This window comes from Coffea arabica, chromosome 10e (assembly GCF_036785885.1).
Source record: "Coffea arabica cultivar ET-39 chromosome 10e, Coffea Arabica ET-39 HiFi, whole genome shotgun sequence".
Taxonomy (NCBI): Eukaryota; Viridiplantae; Streptophyta; class Magnoliopsida; order Gentianales; family Rubiaceae; genus Coffea; species Coffea arabica.
This window is the reverse complement of record NC_092328.1, coordinates 37935845-37957519: the sequence shown is the minus strand read 5'-3', so window position 1 is coordinate 37957519 and position 21675 is coordinate 37935845. Positions and strand designations below refer to the sequence as shown.

The window sequence follows — 21675 nt, the reverse complement described above, 5'->3', positions numbered from 1 at the left end:
TGGCAGGCTAGCATTTGACTTAAGCCAACTAGTAAGATGACAATTTCGGAAAAGATGCGTAAGGAAATAGACATTCTTCGAAATGAGGTAGAATTTCAAAGGAAATTGGCTGACTACTAGGAAGGACGGTGGAAACAAGAATATGCAGAGAAAACTGAGTTGCTACGCAAAAACGTAGAACTGGAGAAGAAATACAAAGGAAAACCTCAAATTGGTCAAGCCGTCACTTCTCACGCAAATTGTGGATATTGTGGCAAGATTAACCACACTAAGGTCGAGTGCTGGAAAAAGCAAGGAAAGTGTTTCAGGTGCGGTAGTATTGAGCATAAGTTTTCGAATTGCCCTAGAGCTCCTAACCAGAGGAAATATTCAGCATGCATCAAGGGAGAGGAAGTTTGCTGCAGCTCTTGCAATCACCTATGGCTTTGTGTTAGCAGGATTTGCAGTCTGGGTGTTTGGAAATTTAGGAAATAACGATCTATTGTAATTACCCCAGAAAAGATGTATTATAAGCAAAGGAATGAAGAAAGTGGAACTGGAATGTAATGTACAAATATAGTTCATGGGTGAATGGAAAAGCATGTTTTGCTTTAATTGGACACAGAACGTATTGGAAAAGCATGTTTTGCTTTAATGATCACATCATATTGGTTTATTCTGTTTTTGTGAGCAATGTACAATTGGAACAATGGCATGTTTGACGTGTTCATTTTAACATGTTTAACAATGGAAAAGCTAGAATAGTGTAAAACTGGATTATGATAGAACATAGGGAAACCAAAAACCTTTTTGATTAAATATCAACTGCTAACATATAATTACATCATTAATACCAAGAGTCAAGACAACAAAAGGTGGTCCAACCGTATGACATCTACGAATAAACTACCAAAAAGACAAGTCATTTTCATGCTCGACATAGCACAAGATAAGTCATGTTCTGGAAGCAAAAGTAAAGGGGCATCCAATGCCATTGACTAGGCTACAAATCTAATAGTTAATTGAAGATGAAGGCACACGTCCTCTTCCTCTTCCTCTTGCACCAGCATCCTCACTTTGAGTTTGATTGACATTTCTTCTTCCTCCTGTACCAGCAACTTCATCTTGATTTGGATTCTCACTTCCTCTTCCTCTTCCACCAGCACTTTCACTTTGATTCTGAATACCACTTCTTGTGGCTCTACCTTTGCCCCATATTCCTTTCCATCTTCCTACAGTAAAAGGAGGTTGCTTTCCAAGATAAGCATAGTTGGAGTTTATCCTTCCCTTTTCAGCATCAGTCAATGTATTGTTTTTCTTTGTCCTGGAGGCTTGATTCTGGGGTGGTTGTTGTTGCTTTTGCTGTTGTGTTGATTGACTGAAGGCTGGTGGTTGGTGTTGTTGTCTAGCTTGAGAAGGCTGTTGTTGTGGTTGTTTTGTGATTGATTCTGCTGTTAGGTAGGCTATCTAGATTGCTGTCCCTGCTCTTTATTTGCATGAGAAGATTCAGGTACACCCTGCTTTCCTCTCATTCCCTGAAAGTGTAAATCCGAGCAGATCAATATGTGGACTAATGTACAAACAATGTTAGTGAAAATTCAAATTTCATACTCATTTGGACTGTTACTTTTCTGAATTTTGGCTTTGTTGTTGCTGCTCAGCCCCTCTATCTCTTGAACAAGTTACAGCATTGTGGCCAGTCTCTTCACATTTTCTACAGTGTATCACAACTATCTTGCGCAGCTTGGTACCATTTCCCTTTTCCTCTGTTATATCCCTTCTTCTAGCCTTTTTCGGCCTTCCAAGTTGTACACAAGCGACTGGAGGATCCATTTCCAAATGCTCAGAATTAGGCCAAAGTGAGACCCCACTAATTGGCTACAAGACATTCTCATAAATTTTAGCAAACAACTCTCTTGAGTAGCATGGGGCTGTGAACTGCATTGGATTTCTATCAGACATCAGCATTGTAGAAATGGCATGAATATACGGAATCCCACTTATCTCTCAAAGTTGGCACGTGCATGTGTTTTTCCTGAAATCTACTGCATATTGAGCTGCCCGAGGACCTTTCACTTGGTAGCCATACAAACCATTCCAGATTGGCTCCCAAAGGCAAGCCTGCTTAATTCTATCCTTAATCAATTCCTTGATTAGGGGCCCTACTGGTTCAGTCTATTTAGATATCCCTTCTCTTCTTTGTTGGATCCTCTGCATCGCCTTCTCTCTTATTTGTTCAAGCATTGATATTATTGGTTTGTCTCTGGCTTCAAGAATGAACGCATTGAAGGTTTCACAAATATTGTTTACCAACATATCACATTTCGTATGGACTGGAAAAAATGCCTTGCACCAGTGCCTGGCATGAGGTGCTTTTTTCACCCATTTAAAGGCCTCACAGTCAAAATCTTTCATGTCTTCCATGGCCTTGTTGAACTCTTCCATACTTGTACTAGTGGCTATACTCCACATCTTGGACGTTAAAGCTTTGCCGGGATGTTTCTTTTTAAAATTTATGTACATATGATGTACACAATATCTATGGTCACTCCAAGAAGTATCTTAGACATAGCTCTGTCCAATCCCTTTACAAAGGTAAAAAAACATGAGTCAACACTCAAACTGATAAATATGAAAAATATCGTTTCTATTGGAACAATTGTTAACACTCAAACTATATTGATATTCTTACCTTTTGTTGATTAGAAATGAAGTTGTAATGATGTTGATTGTCAATATTCAGGTCATCAGCAAGGAGTTGAAGGAACCATTTCCATTGCTCTCCAGCTTCTTTTTCAACAACTGCCCATGCAATGGGCCACCATCCATTGTTAGGGTCAACACCCATAGCTGTTAGTAATTGATCACGATGAGTTCCTTTAATATGACAACCATCAAGACCTATTAGTGGCCTGCAGCCACTAAAAAATCCCCGCTTAAGTGGCCCCAAACAGCAATAGTATCACATGAATGTTGGATTAGCACCAGGTTTTCTGAATAGAGTGAACATAATTTCAGTCGTTGTACCTGGATGAGTCTTTTTAAGCTCCTCAGAGTACCTACCCAAAAGTTTGTACTGCTCTTCAGCTGAACCCTTCACAGTTTGAGTAGCTAGTGCTCTTGCTTTATATGCCACTGCTCTAGTGATTTTGGACCTATACTCTTCATCAACTGTTTGTATTAACTCTTTCACAGGCAGTTGTAGATTGGACCTGTACCTCTCTTCATACCTATTTGACAACCACTTTGAGGTAATAGCTCTATTCTTCCAAGCATGACCACAGTTTTCATGCTTATCATAGATTGACTTCACCATTAAGTCATTTGTGCCTAGACAATTTACTGTTGAGGCAAAAACAAACCACCTACAGGGGGATTACCATTTTGCTCTAACTCTTTTTCTCTCATTTTTGCAAGGCTTCACGGGTTTACCATTAACAATTGCATAGCTTTTAAGAGTTTCTTTGAACTCTCTGCTATTAGCAAATCTTTGCCCTTTAAAGAACCTTGGATTCTTCATGTCCCTCTCTGGGATAAAGTCAATGAATTTGGGGATATTTCCTCCCCTTTCCTTAGATGACTCTTCACCACTATCTAGTTGATCATCTATTTTGTCCCCATCAAATGCAACTCCAACATCTATAGTTTTTAAACCAAAAGTTGCAGGCTGTCTTGCTTTATTTTTTCTGCCTTTCTTTTATGATTGTTGGGTATGAATGTTAGAAGTTCCAGTCACATCTTCATGCTCATTCTGCTGGCTTCCCACAGATTGCTGGTCATTTTCTGTTTCATCTAGACTACCTGCATCCTCAAACATCAAGTCATCTCTGCAGAAATTATCATCAGCACTGAACTGCTCATTATCTGAGCTGCTGCTCGTGTCATCAGCAGCATCATTGTCTCTACCCTTACTAGTACCTACCCCTCCAACTGTTTTAGTTGTTGTCTTTTGTTTGCCACCTTCAATTTCAGCATGTGAGGTTGGAATCTTTTCATTAAGAATGTCTTTCTGCACCTGTTTTTCTGTTAAATTTTCACTTACACTTGCACCACTTTTTTTTTGGTTTTGAGTTCCAGTATTCAAAGGCTTTTTGGTTAATACCATATCAGTACAAGGCTCCTCTATAACTCTGCCCTCATCATCTATTTCTTCTATCAAAACACCAGATTTTGGTGGTGTTGCATGTGTCTCTACAGGCTCATTGAATTGCATTTTCAATACCTCTTCAATGGTCTTATGGTCACAGTAAACTTCCATCACCTTATATTCCTATACCCAACTACAGAACTGGTTAACATGTTGATCAGTTTACAATTGCCTCAGTCCATTAGGTAGAGCACTTGTCGGCTCAAGGTAATAGTACAACACAGCTTCCTCTTCCCCATACCCCAGTTTTTTTAACATTGCATTAATCTCAAGCACTGACATTCTATCACCATCACACAAATCTATATGATCAACTTCACCACCAGTATAAAATCTGTAATCTGAACCATTATACTTGCCCCCATAGTGCAATCTAATAGTAAAATATTCACTCCCATGTTCTGCACAATCATGTATCAAATTAAAGTCAAAATTCACTATATTCATAGAGTAGTAAAAATAAGCAGCAAAATTGCTAAATAAGCATTTGCCCATGCGACATCAACTATTTTTTGTTAAACTCTATACCAGAAATTTCATTAATTTACTATTTTTAGCAAACTAATAATGGACCATAGATATAGTAGGACTCCATGCAACCTACCAACAGGACAAAACTCTCAAACCTTGTTTCCACCCAATTAATTTAATTAAACTCCACTATATCTAAACCCTTATCAACCAACATCTAATTCTTTAACAGCCCCTAAATCGTTCAATAATAACACAACAATTACACACACAAACCCCGACGATATAAGCTTACAAATCAAGAGGCACATTACCGTATACGAGATATGGGTCAAAACATGCATCCCTCCTTCTGATCATCCATTCCATTTCTCTGTCGATTCGTAGCTTTCAATGCAGAATTTCTCCCATGCAACCTTCAATAGCTGTAATTGACAGATTATCTAGCCATTCTTATACTTTAGATGAAATTTCAACAAGAAATGGGTTTTTGTTATGGGCAAAACTCGATTTTGGGAAAGGATTTCCGTTGTTTCGATTTTGGCTTGCTTAAAAATTGAAGAGTTGCATCTTTCAATCTCTTTTTACGCTCCTTAGTTGCTGGTCCCGAGAGTTCAAACATGAACGGACAAAAATGCCCTTTAATTCTGGTCAGATTTGTGGTTAAAGTCATCAGAAGTCCTCAAAGTATGCATTTTTAATTGTTTAAGGATCAATCAGAAACAAATTTTAGGCTTAGTTTGGGAGTTTATGATAGAAAAGAAAAGAAGGGAAAGCTTAAGTTATGAAAGAAGAGAAGAGAAGGGAAGAGATTGTTATGTTGTTTGGGAGTTTTGAGAATTAGTGGAATGATTTTGGACATAGAAGTCATTAAATATTTGTTCAAAACCTTTTTTAAGGACAAAATAGGCATTTTAAAAAAAATATCAAGCTTTCTCCAAACTTTCTTCCCATTTCTTTCCGATTTGGGAGGAAGCATTTTCATAACTATTCATCCTTCCATTTCTTTTCTTTTCTTTCCTACTTAAAACTAACAAATAAAGCAAAAGTAAACTTTCTCTTCTTTCCCTTTCTTTTCTATTCAAATCTTCCACTCCCAAAGGAACTTTTAGATGGGGTCAAAAGATGACAACGGCAATAGTTTAAGGGCTTCCCAGGTTTTTTCCTCTTATTTTTTAAATAAAATTTTCAGCTACGAAACCACTTTTCTTTTGCAGCGAAAGTCTATTGAGACTTGCGAGTACTGAGGCCATTTTCTCTCGGCAGAGGAGTCTACTGAGACTTGAGAGTGTTGAATTGAAGATGGAGGAACTGCAGAAGGCGCTAAATGACGGAAGAAGCTTAACAGTTTCAACTCTCCCGGATAAAGGACGCTGTCTCTTCACCTCCAGACACTTTTCTCCGGGTATCTCTGACTTTCTTTCTCTCTAATCTTCTTCAACTGGAAAAATAGCAGAAAACTAGACATTTTTACTGGCAGTTGAAATTATTATTATTGTTTTTTATTCCTTTTTTGCGTTTTTAACATCTGGGATTTCCTGGGGTTTTTGTTTTGTTTACTTGGTTATTCGGGGTGCTTCTGAAATTGAGAAAAGCGCGCAAAATAGAGAATTCATAGCTTTCTTGAAGCAGATATTGTTAACCCTTTTTTTTGTGTCTATTGGAATATTAAAACAAGGTATATTTGATTAATTTGTGGGGGGGGGGGGGGGGGTGTGGGGGAGGTGCTTTCAGAAATGTGAAATGGGAAATAATTATCAGTGTTATGTGGTTAATTTGCTACTATGGTTTACTAGTGTGATAAATTTTGTATTAGGGGAGGTGATAATAAGCCAAGAGCCTTATGTCGCAGTACCAAATAAGAACTCAAATGATTCAAGTTCCAGGTGTGAATGGTGCCTCAGCACTAGGAATCTCAAGAAGTGTTCTGCTTGCCAAGTTGTTTGGTATTGTGGGAGCACATGCCAGGTATATCCTTTTAAATTCATGGTACAAATATTTGTCATTTTGGAATTATATTTTTAATTTATGCTAGTTTAATCCTATCTTTTGTTTAGTATTTTCTTTTACGGCTTCTATGGTTGTTCTTCAGCTGTTTATTTTAGTATTTTTGCACCCTTTGGATGAGTAAAATTGGAAGAGACAAGATCTTGAGACCGTTGAAGCTTAGGTAAATGGACAGGAGTTTGATGGGCTATGAATCAGAGCCTTTTGTGAATAAAATATTTAATTGATATACTATTTTGGAGTGGTGCATATTTGGAGCTTAAAGTATGTCTATGTTCAAAGGTTTTGCACTACACCCTGTAGGCAATTGTGAAAATCTCCTCAATATTAGGAAAAAACTCCTGATGATTTACTTGGAACATTGTGAATTGTCTTGGATGAGAGTAGCTTCTTTTGTAGAAATAGCAACAAAAATATAGATTACAAGCCAAAACGAGTAATCAAAAGGACAGCTGCAGTGTTGGGCTCTTCTACCCTGTCTTAGTAAGGCAAAATAATGCTGCTTTTGCAATTAGATAATGTGATCCAGAGAGGAGATAATAATTTAGACATGATAACAAAGGATGTGATACATAATTTCCATAGCGGTTACTTTTTTCTAATGGTCAAAGCTTTTGTTAATATTTTTTATTTTATCTTCTTACTGTTTAATTTGCTTGTGGTATCAACTGCAGAAGACGGATTGGAAACTTCATCGTCTTGAATGCCAAGTGTTGTCTAAAGTTGAAAAAGGGAGGATTAAGTCTCTCACACCTTCCATACGATTAATGGTGAAGCTCTATTTGCGAAGAAAGCTGCAAGTTGAGCAGGTGAAGTTTTTACCTCTTGGTATTCACCTCAATTGTTTTAGAAAAGGACTCAATATATGACTATAATTGCACTTGTTCATAGTTGTAAGAGCTTTGTCTCAGTTTTGGGCTTATATCAAGATTCAATACCTTTTATGCTCTCTACCGTGGTTTATATTTGGACTCAATACGCCACCAGAATGCTATTTTTGAGCTGTAGCAATCTTTTGCATGCTGACAATGTTGTCTCCTTTGAACTGATTATCTGACTCTTGAAGCACTATATATAGTTCTCAATACAATCCAGCATTTTACTTTCAATTTCTTAATTAACTAGTTGATGCGTGCTGCACTGTGGCTTATTTTTTTCTAGTCCTTTTTTTTTTATTTCGTGTCCTAAACATTTTCCTTTTCCTATGTTATTGTAAATTGATTGAATGGATCACGTAGTAGATTTCTTCTTGCAATTCAATAAGTCTCACTCACTCACTCTCTCTCTCCCTCCCCACCCCACCCCCCCCCCCCCCAAAAAAAACAAAAAACAAAAAAGGCGACACACTTATTTTATGCATCGGTTACATATAACATGGCATCTCTTGAATATTGAGCAAAATCTTTGTTTCACATGTTTCTTGACTTTGCAAAAGGTATTGTTACCGATATTGGTAAGAGAAACTTTAATTTTGTGAAATAATACCGATTCACTTTGTAAATGGTCTCCTTTTCACAATTTGTATAAAATCTAAGCATTGCATGCTGACAATATGGTCATCTTGAACTGATTGTCTGACATTAGAAGCACTGTAGTTCTTGATTCAGTCCAGTATTTTATTTGCAATCTCTTAAATAACTAGTTGATGCATCATGCACCGTGGTTGTGTCATGCACTGTGGCATCTTTTTCTTGTTTTTTGTTGTTTTTGTTTCTTGGTGTTGTGGATTGGTTGAATGGAATAGGTATTAGATTTCTGCCTGCAATTGAATGAGTCTCTCTCTCTCTCCTCCCTGTAAATATGCAGACACATGTTTTTAATACATCATCTAAATATCACGTGGTATATCTCAAATATTAGAACAGAATCTTTGTTTCACATGTATCCTGACTTTGCAAAAGGTATTGTTATTGAATCAAATCAATTGACTCTGTTAATGATCTCTTGTATTTTCGCCATTTCTATGAAAGCTTATTGAATAAAATCAATTGACTTTGTTAATGAACTCTTGTATTTTCAGCATTTCTATGAAAGCTGAGTACTTGAACATGAAGGGATAACCTTCAAAAAATAGATATTTCCGCAGTTGAGAATTATTTGTATAAATCTTTGAAAATTTGCTGATAGGAGTTGAACAGGATTTGATATCCATAACTTTCCAGAGGATCTATTTGTAATTTTTACATCTCAGGTTCACACACAAATACCGTTCAAATATTTTCTGTAGATTACTTTCCATTAAAATTATTATTGTATACATGTTACAGTTGGATGTTCATGATGTCCATAGCTTATAAGGTTCAAATGCATGAGTTGGTGAGATTTTACACCAATGGGCCTTTACAAACTACATGGGGTTTGATTTGAGAAAGACAAATAGTTAAATCTTTTTGAGATGCATTCTTGCTCGTACCCATCTCAGCCTGAATGTCTTTGGTTTGTTGACTTAGTTCTGAAGAGTTAGAGAAATATGAATAGTTGATCTTTTTGAGAATCATTCCTGCTCATACCCATCCCAACCTGAATCTTTGGTTTGTTCACTTATTTCCAAATATTTTTTGAAATAATCATATCACTCAGTGCTCATGTCACAAAACTGGAGGTCGTTCTTGTCTTTCCCATCCTTCCTAGACATGTAGCACCAGCAATAAGGATAGTGCTGCTGCCATTTTGGCTACCAGAGTGACATCCTTGCTCCTTACCATACAAAAAAGTGCTGCCATTAGAGGGACTCTCAACTTTCAGATTATTTTCTTGAATAGTCCATTCCTCCTGTTTCCAGCCATGCATTTTTTTTTTCACAGCTTTTTGTAGGAACTATGTATAATTTTCCACCTTCACTATGTGATTTTTAACCTTCTTAATCTATTTAAATACTGTTAATGTGCCTTCTAGGTTATAGCAATGACTTCCACAGACAACTACGGCTTGGTGGAGGCTTTGGTCTCTCGTATCCTTCTTTGTTTTAAGTTCAGTTTTCAACTTGACATCATTAGCTCTTGGCATTTTATTAAAACAGGCTTATCTATTTTGTTTTGTTCTGCTTCTTCCTTGACAACTTTATACATACATGTCTGAAATTGATGAGAATCAATTGGTTTTATATGCACAAATGGCGAACCTTGTTAGTTTAATTCTCCAATGGCCCGAGGCCAAGATCAACATAAAGGACATTGCAGTAAATTTTTCTAAGGTATCTTCTTTGATCATTTGTCATGAGCAAACTATTTTTCATGTATTTCAAAGACCAGTCTCTGAAATAGTATCCTGAACAGTAAAAATTTGAATACACGCACTCCTGTACCAGATGTCATACATTCTGATTAGAATACACAGAACTACTGTTTCATGGTTTGCTGATTTATGACTAATCTCCCTAAGTAAACAAATTAGAATGGCACAGGGTCTTTAATATGCAGCACCGAAACCAAACTAATCAGCAGCTATTTGAATTTATGTAAGGACAATATTTTTTTAAGCAATGGCCAAGTTTGTGGACCAGCAACATTATAACTCTTAGAATTAGAGACTCTGCTAGATGAATTTTTTTTTTTTTTTTAAAAAAAAAAACTTGTTGCCCAACAGAGTGGGAATTTATTTCTGAGAATTGGCATTGTTTAAGCTGCCCAGGAGAGTTGATGCATAAGATTTTAAGGACAGACAAACTTGGAAATCAGAGTACCTTGTATCAAACTGAAACTTGCTGTCTAAATTTTGACATACTATGGTTATTATAAATTTACTACTAGTAACTCTGGCAATAAAAGGGCAAATAAATAAGTTATCGATGCAGAGCCTATAGATGAAATTGTGAGATTATTTAGCATAGAACATACTTAAACTGATCCTTCAGAAGAGTACTCAAACTGCATATCTGCTGTTTCAAATTGCTAAATCAATTTTATAAAACCTTGCCAAACGAGCTCATTTGTTTTGGTACTTGAGCTTCTGCTTCTCTTCTGATTGTCTCATTATTTTCTGATAATTTCATCTGCCTTTGTGGTACCTTTCTTCTCTTCATCTTGCTTCAATCTGTTTCTCTTAAGTGGATGGGTTTCAGTGAGAGTTTCTTAATATCTTATTCTGAATACAAATGAACTAATCAAGTTCTTTGGAATGAACATAATTTATTAATCAACCTTATAATTTGAAGCAGTGTAAGCAACATTCTGTGACTGTCACAATTTTGCTTGGTTGAGAATATGTAAACTTAAAAAGATTCAATCTGATTATTTATTTATTTATGCTAGAAAACCCTTGGTGTCAATGAACTCTTGGCTTTTCAACATGCAGCTTGCTTGCAATGCACACACTATTTGTGATGCTGAACTCAGACCCTTGGCAACTGGATTGTATCCTGTTATTTCTCTTATTAATCACAGGTAACTGATTGAAGTATGTAAATTCTGCTTCAGCAGCTCCTCACTTCTGGTCTTTCTTTTGCAGCTGTTTGCCAAATTCTGTTTTAGTATTCGAAGGGAGGTTGGCTGTGGTCCGTGCTGTTGAGCACATACCCAAAGGTACTGAGGTAATATGCGTTAGTTTAGTTTCGTCATTTTAGTTTCATAGAAATGCTTATTGGTTTTACATTGGATGAAACAGAATTAATATTTTCGTAGGATTCAGATTGGATTTAGAAAGTTTATAGCTTCCTGAGTTGAAGAGTTTTAGAAAATTCACATACCTCACTAGTGGGAATCTGCCGGAAAAAGCTCAGATAGCAACATATAAGGTTTGATGAATCGAGTGTTGCCGATACATGCCCAGTACTAAGATGAACTATGGGAGTTAGAGTGTCACTGTAGATGCATATGGGGTAGTGTTATTAGCCACTATACTGATGGATGTGCTGGTAAAGTTCTATATATGGCCTAATATTGTATCATTAATGGATTCATGAGTGTTGAAGATATGTGATCTGATATTATGGAAAGATTTAATATTGTAAATATTAGGAAAGATTTGATTATAGTATCATATATTAATTAGGTATCATATGATTATAGTATCATATATTAATTAGGTAGCAGATTGATTTAGACTAGCATGATTTTAGGATCTAAATTAGGTTACACTTGTGTATATATATTTGTATATTGTGTAGTCCAAAAATATGAAGAAGAGTATTTTCTCTCCCTTTTTCTTACTTTACATGGTATCAGAGCTTCAGGCTCTGTTATCAGTTTGTCTTTTGACGTGACCCTATTGAGTCACTTTTAGGTCTTTCTTGTGTCCCTGTTGAGTTTGACGTGACCCTATTGAATCACTTTTAGGTCTATTATCAGTTTGTCTTTTGACGTGACCCTATTGAGTAGGGGTGGCAATTTTCGACACGACCTGAAAACACGACACAAACCTAACACGAAATTAATGGGTTTGGGTTGAGGTTTCGGGAATTCAGGTCAGAATCGGGTTGGACCCGATGAACCCGAAAAGAAAACAGGTCGATTTCGGGTCAACCTGTGGTGACCTGATATGACCCGATATGACCCGTTTACGAATTAAAAATAATTTAATAAACATAAAAATAATTTAATCTAACTAAACTAAGTTATTCTTTTTTTCAAATGCATTAATTACTTAATCCTAAATGAATTTATTTTAATTTGTGTGAAGTTGAAATTATTATATTTGGACAAATAATATATTATATTATTTTTTACTTTTATATTGTTTTAATTTATTTTATATTTTGTTTGGGATAAAACACTTTTACGGTGTTTAATTTATTTTAGATTTGGTTTGGAATTATTTATTTAAAATTTTATTACTTGATTATGTAATTAGTTTTGTGAGAAATTGATTTTATTAGAAATTACAGTGATAAATTAATAAATTAAAATTAAGTTTCGGGTCATTTCGGGTCGACCCGCCAACCCGTCAACCTGAAATTTTCGGGTTCGGGTCAGCATACCTGACCCGTGAGCATTTGAAAAGATTCTTGGCCAACATATTCATGGAATAAAATATTTCATGGTGCCAGAGCATCTGGATTTTGACTAGATGGAAAGGTAGAAATCCTTGTTGCACCATTCCCTGTAATATCTGAAGAAGATGAAAATTTTATATCGCAAAATTGCTTATCAAACTTGGCTGGTTCTACTTTATTTGTTTCAATTAGAGCCCTGAAGCACTGTCCCCTAACAGAAAAAGGCATGGTAGGGGAAATTAGTTTGAAAGCTTTGTTTAGTCTTATATCCTTTTCTGGGAAAATCACTTTAATAGCTGGCATTAGGAAAACTTGGAACACATTGGATTATAAAGGCCAATACGCTCTTGGATGAGTCAGCAGAATGCTTTAGAGTTGCAGTTAAACTTGACAAAGATTAACCATGTAAAACTTCTACTTTTGGCAAAAGAAGATCGGCTTCACGAGCTAATTTCAAAAGTTATCTCCTTGTCAAAGTAGCTAGTATGATACATAGATTTTATGCTGGATGATCTCTACATAAAAAAGAAAGTAGTTTGTGTCCAAAATCCCAGGTCACTATAATACTTATGATGTATCTGAAAAACTGCAAGGACATGTTCACTAAAAATTTCTTTTTGATCAATTAGAACCGTCTTCAGAAAAGTACTTGTAGATTGTTACATCAATTAGGGCTTGATATCTCTCTTTCCTTTTGGTGTAATGTTTTTTCTGTTACTCTTCTATCATTTATTTGGGATATGAGAGAAAGTATGATTCAAGGAACATTTTTGACTTTGGTCAAAATTTCAGAGTTGGTGGCACTCTATTCCTTGATGTTCTTGAAGTGGCATATAAAATCCAAAAATCTTTATTCATGGTTTTCCTAGATCTCAAATCTAAATGTTTTAGGAAGGAAAAATAAAAACTGATATGCTTGCCAAGTTTGCAGTAATGTGTCAAAGAGTTATAGTCTTCTTTAGGCTGTTTTTGTCCTGAGATAGTCCCTCAAAGAATTGGGCTCTGTTTCCTGGACTCGACAGTTTGCTAGGAAGCACCACAGATACCGGGTATTGAGTCGGTTTGGATCTGGTGAAAGATGATTGGGGTTACTTTGACTTCCGATTCTATTCAAGCTTTAGCTAATGTGAAGGAAAACTGCTAGGAGAACTAGGCGATGCTAAAAGAGTGGAGTCTGGCAATGCTCCGATTGCTTTAGGATATGTATGCTTAATGGGTCATGTGAGAGTTGATAAGGATTGCCACATGTTATGTGATTGAAGTCTTATAGTCAGCAGAGTTAATATTTGAAGCATTTATCTAGGCTCCTGATGTTTGGCTAAAGTAATTAGTATAGGCTTAATTCGAAAAAAAAATGAATTGGGTATTTTGCTGAGAAAACACGCAAGAGAAAAAAGAAAAGGAGAAACTGCACAAATAATTATAAACTCCACTATCAAATTAGCAAACATATCTGGAAAGACAGGTAGTGTATATATATTTAGTCTATCTCTGGACCTGTTACTGACTCTTTGGCGGTGCCACTGTACTTTGATTGCAAAATAACGAGTTCAACACCTACACACGCAACAAACCCGACACTCATACTTGATTCCAGGTAAGATAGCTCATGGGGCATCTGGGGAAAATCACTTGAGTTTATTACTCATAGATCCCTTGGCCATGAGTCCAAGAACAGTGCAGTTGATGGAGAACAAGTTTTAAGAAAAGCACTTTTGTTTATTTCTAGGTGTAAATGGATTGGTTAAGTGGTCTATTTGCAACTCTCCGACCTCGATTAGTTATACCAGTTAGGAAAAATTGCTAAACATTCCCAATGCTCTTCAACTGGTTCTGGTTTAAGAGGTTAAGCCGTACAGGGTAACCAGACCCTATAAGGTTAATAGACATAGTCCAAAAATAAGATATATAAATATGTAAATAAAGGGAAAATTAAGGCATGAAATGTTAGTATTGGAAAAAGTAAGTTTGCAAAAATTGCACTATAAATTAGCATACATTTTGCAAAAAAAAAAAAGGACATGGAATGTTAGTCTTCAGAAAAGTACTCACAAATACTACAGTACCACATAATAGACATGTCCAAATTAAGGAGAAATTGCATTTACTGTGGAACAAATCTGCTTTCAGCATCATTGCTACCTGTATTCTACAATTTTAATAAACAACTTCATTCCTAAATACATCATTAATATGAAAATTGCAAAATGATGGAAGTATTCTTCTCCAATATAGATGATAGGTTCTCATGAGTTTAATATTATAGCTCTTGGAATTTCTAAAGTAAAGTAGTAAAAGTAGTAAAGTGTTTACCGTATTCTAATTTACTCTTCTGATCTTTCTTATAAATAAAGAGGCTTATGTTGTTCCAAATCTATTCTTGAATACAAGACATAGTTCAGTTTAAAGTGATTTTAGACCTATTCAGTACTTGTTTGTGTACTTAAGTTTAACTTTGCATGCATCTGCATGTGTGAAGTAAATTTTATGGAACATTGAGGAAGACCTAACTAGGTAGATAATTGCCTTGTTTGATGGCTATATAGGAATATGAGGTAAATTTTATAAAACAACCTAGATATCCACCCTGTTGCAATTCTATATAGGAATTTGAGAAATCTGCAACTCCAAAGAGGAAGATGCTCTGAACCATAATTTGTCAAACAATAAGTGAAAGATAAGAACCAAAATATGTTGTCAAATCTTTAGTTGTATTAAATCGTAATTAAAGTTTCCTTGCTTTTAATTTTCTGTGTGAACGTTCCATTCTTCCGCCTCTCTCTCTTTCTCTCATACACACACACATGATACAGGCTAATATATTTCAGCCTCCCAGATACATATTTGATCAATATCTACGGAGCAGTTTGTTTGAGATGAGATTTTATGTTTTTATTTAAATTTATACTTCTAACTATTGAAATTTTGATTCAGTTTGTTTGAGATGAGATTTTATGTTCTTTTTTTTTTTTTAACTTCTCACTATTGAAATTTTGATTCTCTATTTATGGATAACTTGCTTTGCTGGCTCTGAAGGTACTGATAAGCTACATAGAAACTGCAGCAAGCACTATGACTCGTCAAAAGGCCCTCAAGGAACAATACTTTTTTACTTGCACTTGTCCCCGCTGCATTAAAGCGGTATTGAATTTGCCTTTTCCTTCTAAGAATACCTTCGTTTGGAACTACACTTTTTGCTTGAATTCAGCCAATAAGCTGTATAATGTTCAGGGCCAATATGATGATATTAAAGAAAGTGCAATCCTGGAAGGTTATTGCTGCAAGGATAACAGTTGCAGTGGTTTTCTGCTCCGTGACCCTGGTAGATGTGATTGTGGTTAATATTTCTCCACCATTTCTGAAGCCCCTAACCTTGCTCTAGTCTGATGAGTTTTGTCTCGCATAACTTCCAGAAAATAGGGGATTTGTGTGCCAAGAATGCGGACTGCTTAGAGAGAAGGAAGAAATTAAAGACATTGAATGGGAAGTCAAATATTTGATAGAAAAAGCTTCCATGTGCTCCTCTGGAAGTATCCTTAGAAGTTTTTGGTTAGATTATTGTGCATTGGCAACATGATGCTGTGCTGATAACAGAATCACTGACTTTACATCTGAAAGTCCTTTTCCTTTTTCTCTTATTAAAAGATTGAAGAATGTTTTTCCTAACAAACTCTGTACTTTTGTCGGCCAACAAAGAAGTAGGGGATAGGGGGCTGGGAGAGTGAAAGGTCTACCATGATGATACAATGCTTGGGAAGTTTCTTGCAAACATTTGCTGTTCCTTTACTAGATTTAGATAAAATAGATGCTAGTTTGACGTACAAGGCAATTGAGAAACAACAGTTGGAGCTGTGCCATCCATTCTCGATTAATCTAATGCGGACAAGGGAGACTCTTCTGAAGGTATGGTGCAATGACTTGATCTTTCTAACATGCATCTACATACTTTTTTGAAGTTTGTATCTGTAAACCATAATTGGATGGAGAACCAGCAACTGCGGTTCAATTATTTACTTGGAACGGTAAGTTGTGTCCTTGCTGTACAAATATTGGTCTCATGATATTGGATCCTCATCCTTGTTTGTTCTCCATCGGAGTATGATTATCACAAGTGAAACACATTAAATCTTTTAGGGGAGATATATTCTGTTGATTAAATAGTAGTAGATTAATCTTTTACAGATATACATGGAGCTTCAAAATTGGAAAGAGGCTCTAGCATATTGCAGATTTGTTATCCCTATCTATGAGAGTAAGTAGCATCCAGGTAGAATTGTTTACCTCTTGAGTTGGTGGTTTAGTCTTTGTAGTTCCATGAAGGGCTTTGTGAAAGCTAGCACAGTTCTGCTGATCTTTATATTTGGTATATTGTGTTAATGATCTGTCATTAAAAAAATCATGCATATACTTGAGGTAAATATTACTTTTCAAACTTGTGATAGATTTTCTGATCTTATGAAATTGAAATTACCAAATGGGTCAAGATTAGTTGGATATATTTTCACTTCCGCTTTGGTACTGCATGGAGACATTTAATATGCCATGCATGATACTCTACATTATGTAAAAAAAAAAAAAAAGGAGATATGGACATGTATATACATTATATGTATATTTGTTTTCACCCGTGTGTAATGTGTATATAGAGATGCATAAATACGTGCAGACAGGCTTATGATATTGCAAACTGACACTTCTAGTTTTCAAGACAACCAAAGACTCTTGAAACCCTGCCAGAAGGGATTAAATAGGCAAAATGTAACAGTTATATTATGCTGCCAAATAGTTTAATCTGCTATTTATGCTAATGAGTAAAACAATGAGGAAGACCGAATGTTGCGTTAAAAATGAATTTGGTTTTGAGTATCTTAAAATTTTAGGAAGATATAATAAAGAGAAGAAATATATGAAGCAAGTGCCTAGCCACAGCTCTTATTGGTTTAACATTTTTTTTTTTGGGGCAGTTTGCGGTATTAGTTGATCATAAATTCCTAGTAGGGACTGGTAGGTAGTTTAGAATATGTATGAAGAAAAATGAATTGAAAAACCAATTATTCAAATCCATGTCTGCTATCTACCCTTTCAATACTGGTTTTATTGTCAATTCTGTCAGAATACCAGATCAAATCTATCAATAGAAGTGTTTAGAGTTTCCCATGGACTATCTATAATGAAATTCGGTTTAAATATGTATGGACTGATCATAAACTAGAAGGTTAAGAAAAAAAATGAAAAGCTTGAAATAGAATTATAAAAGACAAAGGGCACCTTCATTTCTCTTTGTATATAAAATTAAGTGGATTTAAAAAAATATGGATAGTGCTTTATAGTACTCCAGCAGAGAAACGAAATATGGTGATATCTCTGCTTATGAAGAATCAGTTTTATTCATTACAATTCTCAAAGGAAATCTATATCTAACTTCTTTTTATATTTGATTAGTACAAAATTGTTATTTACGCAGAAGAATATCAGTTTACTCTTGGTTTCTGTTCAATGATTGAGGAACTTGGGGACTTTGATCTTTAGAGAGTTGTATTTTGGGGATGGATTAGTTTTAAGTCCTACTTCTCTCCTTTCCTCTTTGCTACGTAGACTAATGAATTTTTACTGAGACATTTGTCAGCTAAGGACTCATCAGACCAGCTCTAACCCTATTGAGCAAATTCTTTCTTCAAACCCTGTCCCTCTCTTTAAAGTCATTAAACCGAATAGATGTCTCTCCATATTTTGGTATCTTTGACTATATTATCGTTATGCATAATTTATGAAATTAATGACTGAGATCTCCTACTAATAATAGCAGTGGCTGTTGGGCATTAGTTTAGTACATCCTGCACATTGGGAAGTGAAAGGTGAGAGATCAACCACCTGGCAATCTGACTTTGAATAGGAAGATTTTGTGGTAAGCAGTAAGTAATTAGAAAGGCGAGGTGTTAATGAAATTATGTTAGTTGTTTGATGTAAGGACAATGAGTAATAAATTATCATTTTAGCTGCAATTTAGCAATAGTCATGGTCCATAATCGTGTTGAAATTTGAAGTGGAAGCTGTATTTTGTTTGTGTCTGTTATTTAATTTAATAAAATTTATTTCCATGAGAATGTATCCATCTCATATGTTGGATCCAAACATTTCCATCAGGTTGTCTACTTAGATTTGTTATTGTACATTCAGCTTTTTGAACAATCTTTTTTTCAAATTTTGTTCTTTATGTTGGGTATGTTTTCTTCTAATGCACCATCCTGTTTCTTTAACAGGAGTATATCCGCGCTTACATCCTTTGGTTGGTTTGCAATATTATACTTGTGGAAAACTTGAATGGTTAGAACTTAACCTTTTGTTTCTTGTTTTTCCATTTGCCTTGAAGATCAGTCTGGTTATTTGGTTTCAGGTTTTCATGATAATTCTTGTCACCTAGCCTATTTTCTGAATTCCGATGGGCGGTATACTGCATAAGTTCGTTTGCATCCATCATTCCTGTTGCCTGTCCCTGTAATTGATTACGAATGAAACTTTGATGCTGAGTGTGTATAGGTGAACAATTTCTGGAGTGTAATTTCCTTTAGCAGTAGAGTTGCAAACCTTGTCTATTCTGTCAGTGGTGGCATTTTTAGGAGTGAAGGGAATGAGATGCCTTTTCCTCTGGGTAGGGACCTCACTTAATGCTACAAATGACTCCATAATCCAGGGCACATGAGAAGAACACCATAGAGGGGGGCGGGCCTGAGAGAGAGAAAAAGGGAGACAGAGAGACGTATTTGTGCAGCCAGTAGATTTGTAATGTATTTGGTGCTTCAGTGTGTCATAACTTTCCAAACAGATGTCACAAGACAGAGTTAATACTAATTGATCAATATAGAAAGGGTCTAATAATTAGGATGTGGTTACTTTTGAGAGGTTCCCTGGTTCAAGGCTGTAACTGTAAATTAGGCTAGAGTTACTAATGCACTGGGTGATGGACTTGAATGTGTAGAATTGGATACAATATGCATCTATTAAGGAGGTTTAAGTTGTGTATGGTTAATGCATTACCCTTAGTTGGATGGAAACCTTAGACAGACAGTAGTGTATTTGTAGTTTTTGACCCTGAATTTAGTTGGACTGATTGCTTACCTCAAGCACATGTAGAATTTATTGTGTCAATCTAGAATTTGATTCTTTAATATGAACAAAGATTCTAAGGTATCTTGAGGTGAGATGTCAAGTATTGTTACAATACATACCCCTATTTTCCTCGTGAAACCTTGATTGGCATCATAATCCTTGCTTGAGCTTCTGCATCTACCAAACATCCTCCTTGAGGGTTGCATATTGCTGTGCCTTCCAATCTCCTTTTTTCCATACATTTGGTTCCCAGCACATTAAACCATCATCCACGGTTGAATAAATCCATTACGCCTTAAGTGGCTTGACAGCCTTGCTGAATGAGCCCGGTTGGTACCATAAGTGACCCATAGCAACAACCGTTACTCTAGTATTTATTACGAGACTTGTTTAATTATGTATCTGGTAAAAGAGTTAATGATTATAGATAACCTTCAAAGCTTATTGTCCTTGATAATGTTTTTTAAGTGCTTTCTCTTTTCTTGTTTCCTTTTCTAAAGACTCGATTTCCAAATAGCATGTCCAAGCTTGTCCACCTCCAGCTTAGCTTTACTTACATTTTTCAATTAATTTGACTTTGTTTGACTTGATTTTTACAATTTGAAGGTGTAGAAGCTACGAAAATCCAATCTTCTGTCTCATATGTAGGGCCAAGCAATTTCATTACATTTATTATAAAGCCATTTTTCAGAAGGTGCAGTTTCTCGAGAAGAAAGAAATTATTACGGAATCTCTTCGAGTCTTACATATTGGTTTTATTCTTCTGAGAGAAATACCAAAAGAAAAGTAATACCCAGACGGATGAACACACTTGAGCCAAGAATCATTTGCCTTTTAGTAATTTCCAAGCTATTGATAGCTTCTTAGTACAATAGAAATGTATGAGAATTTAGTTTCCACTGTTCTTTTCAATCGCTAGATTTAGAATCTATAGGGAGCTAAAATCTCCAGGAATCTTTGATTCACACATGAAATTGGGGATCGCTAAGCGCGTTTCCATCTCAGGTTTCTTGGAGAGACTAATGAAGCCATCCAGTCATTAACCAAGGCAGTGGACGTATTGCGAATCACTCATGGAACAAGCACCTCTTTTATGAAGGAACTCCTGATTAAGTTGGAGGAAGCACGTGCTGAGGCATCTTACAGTCTTTCATGCAAGGACGATCAGTGAGATTTTCCCATTTCAGATGCGCACCTAAGCAAATGTAAGGTGGTGTATATTTCCATGAATATGATGTTGTTATGATAATCTGAAGATCTCTAACCTTGTGCATCAAGTCTTTGGGAGCTCACAACCCCATCCTATGCATGAGAGAGATTTCGAGATTCGAGATTCAGAGATCAGAGATAGATAGGTGGCTAAAGATAACCGTTGTATCAAAAGGGGGAACTTTATCAATGTTCTTGTAACTGTGTTGCATATTGAGATGAATAGGAAATCCAAACAGCTTAAGAGCCCAGGAATATGCTTTGCTTTAGTTCTTCAAATTAGTATGTAGAAAAAGAAGAGTCCTACATAACTTTGGTCAAAACATCAGAGGGATGCTCTCGAATGCAAGAGAAGTAGCAGAGCGATATAGTTTGCACTAATTTTGGTTTTATAGTATACATTGGTCTACTACGGGGTTTTTCATACATCATATTAGCATTATATTGCAACTCATATAAATAAGGAGATTTAAAGAAATTGGGCAGTCGACATAATTAATTATGCTTGCACGATGTTTAAACTCGCTAAACAATTCTAAACCAGTGTTGGAGTTATAATTATTTCACTATGGAAGAAAATCTATAATAATGAGGCTAATTCCAATGAAGTGTAGTTGGCATGTTAGGGAAAATGGGCAGCAAACTGCGACTGCTAGGGCAATTCAGTTAAAGTTCTAATTTATTATGGTATCCTTGTATTATATAAGAATGAGTTTAGATTAAAAAGGGCTTTAAATTTCAACAGTAAGGGTAGAGGCATTTTTTGATTGTAAGGTTATTTGGGGTGTAGTTATTGCGTGGAGTACAATTTATCGTAGAGTTTGTT

The 21675-nt window shown here is 35.7% G+C and overlaps 1 protein-coding gene across 5 annotated transcripts; it reads left to right on the top strand.

Moving 5' to 3' along the window:
- Positions 1–5699: 5699 nt before the first annotated feature.
- Positions 5700–21100, top strand: LOC113712931 (histone-lysine N-methyltransferase ASHR1-like). Of its 5 annotated transcripts, XM_027236570.2 has the most exons (14): positions 5712–6002; positions 6414–6565; positions 7279–7413; positions 9500–9554; positions 9673–9797; positions 10898–10986; positions 11051–11132; positions 15570–15674; positions 15765–15855; positions 15947–16063; positions 16330–16436; positions 16716–16785; positions 18794–18857; positions 20646–21100. In XM_027236570.2, exons 1-14 carry the CDS (start codon positions 5900–5902, stop codon positions 20809–20811), a joined length of 1461 nt encoding a protein of 486 aa, XP_027092371.1. In that variant the 5' UTR covers positions 5712–5899; the 3' UTR covers positions 20812–21100. The 5 variants fall into 5 exon arrangements, with proteins under 5 accessions (XP_071923645.1, XP_071923646.1, XP_027092373.1 ...); XM_072067544.1 differs by lacking the exon at positions 20646–21100 and having other exon boundaries at positions 5700–6002; positions 16716–16800; positions 18794–18849; XM_027236572.2 differs by lacking the exon at positions 16716–16785 and having other exon boundaries at positions 5704–6002.
- The last annotated feature ends 575 nt before the right edge of the window (positions 21101–21675 follow it).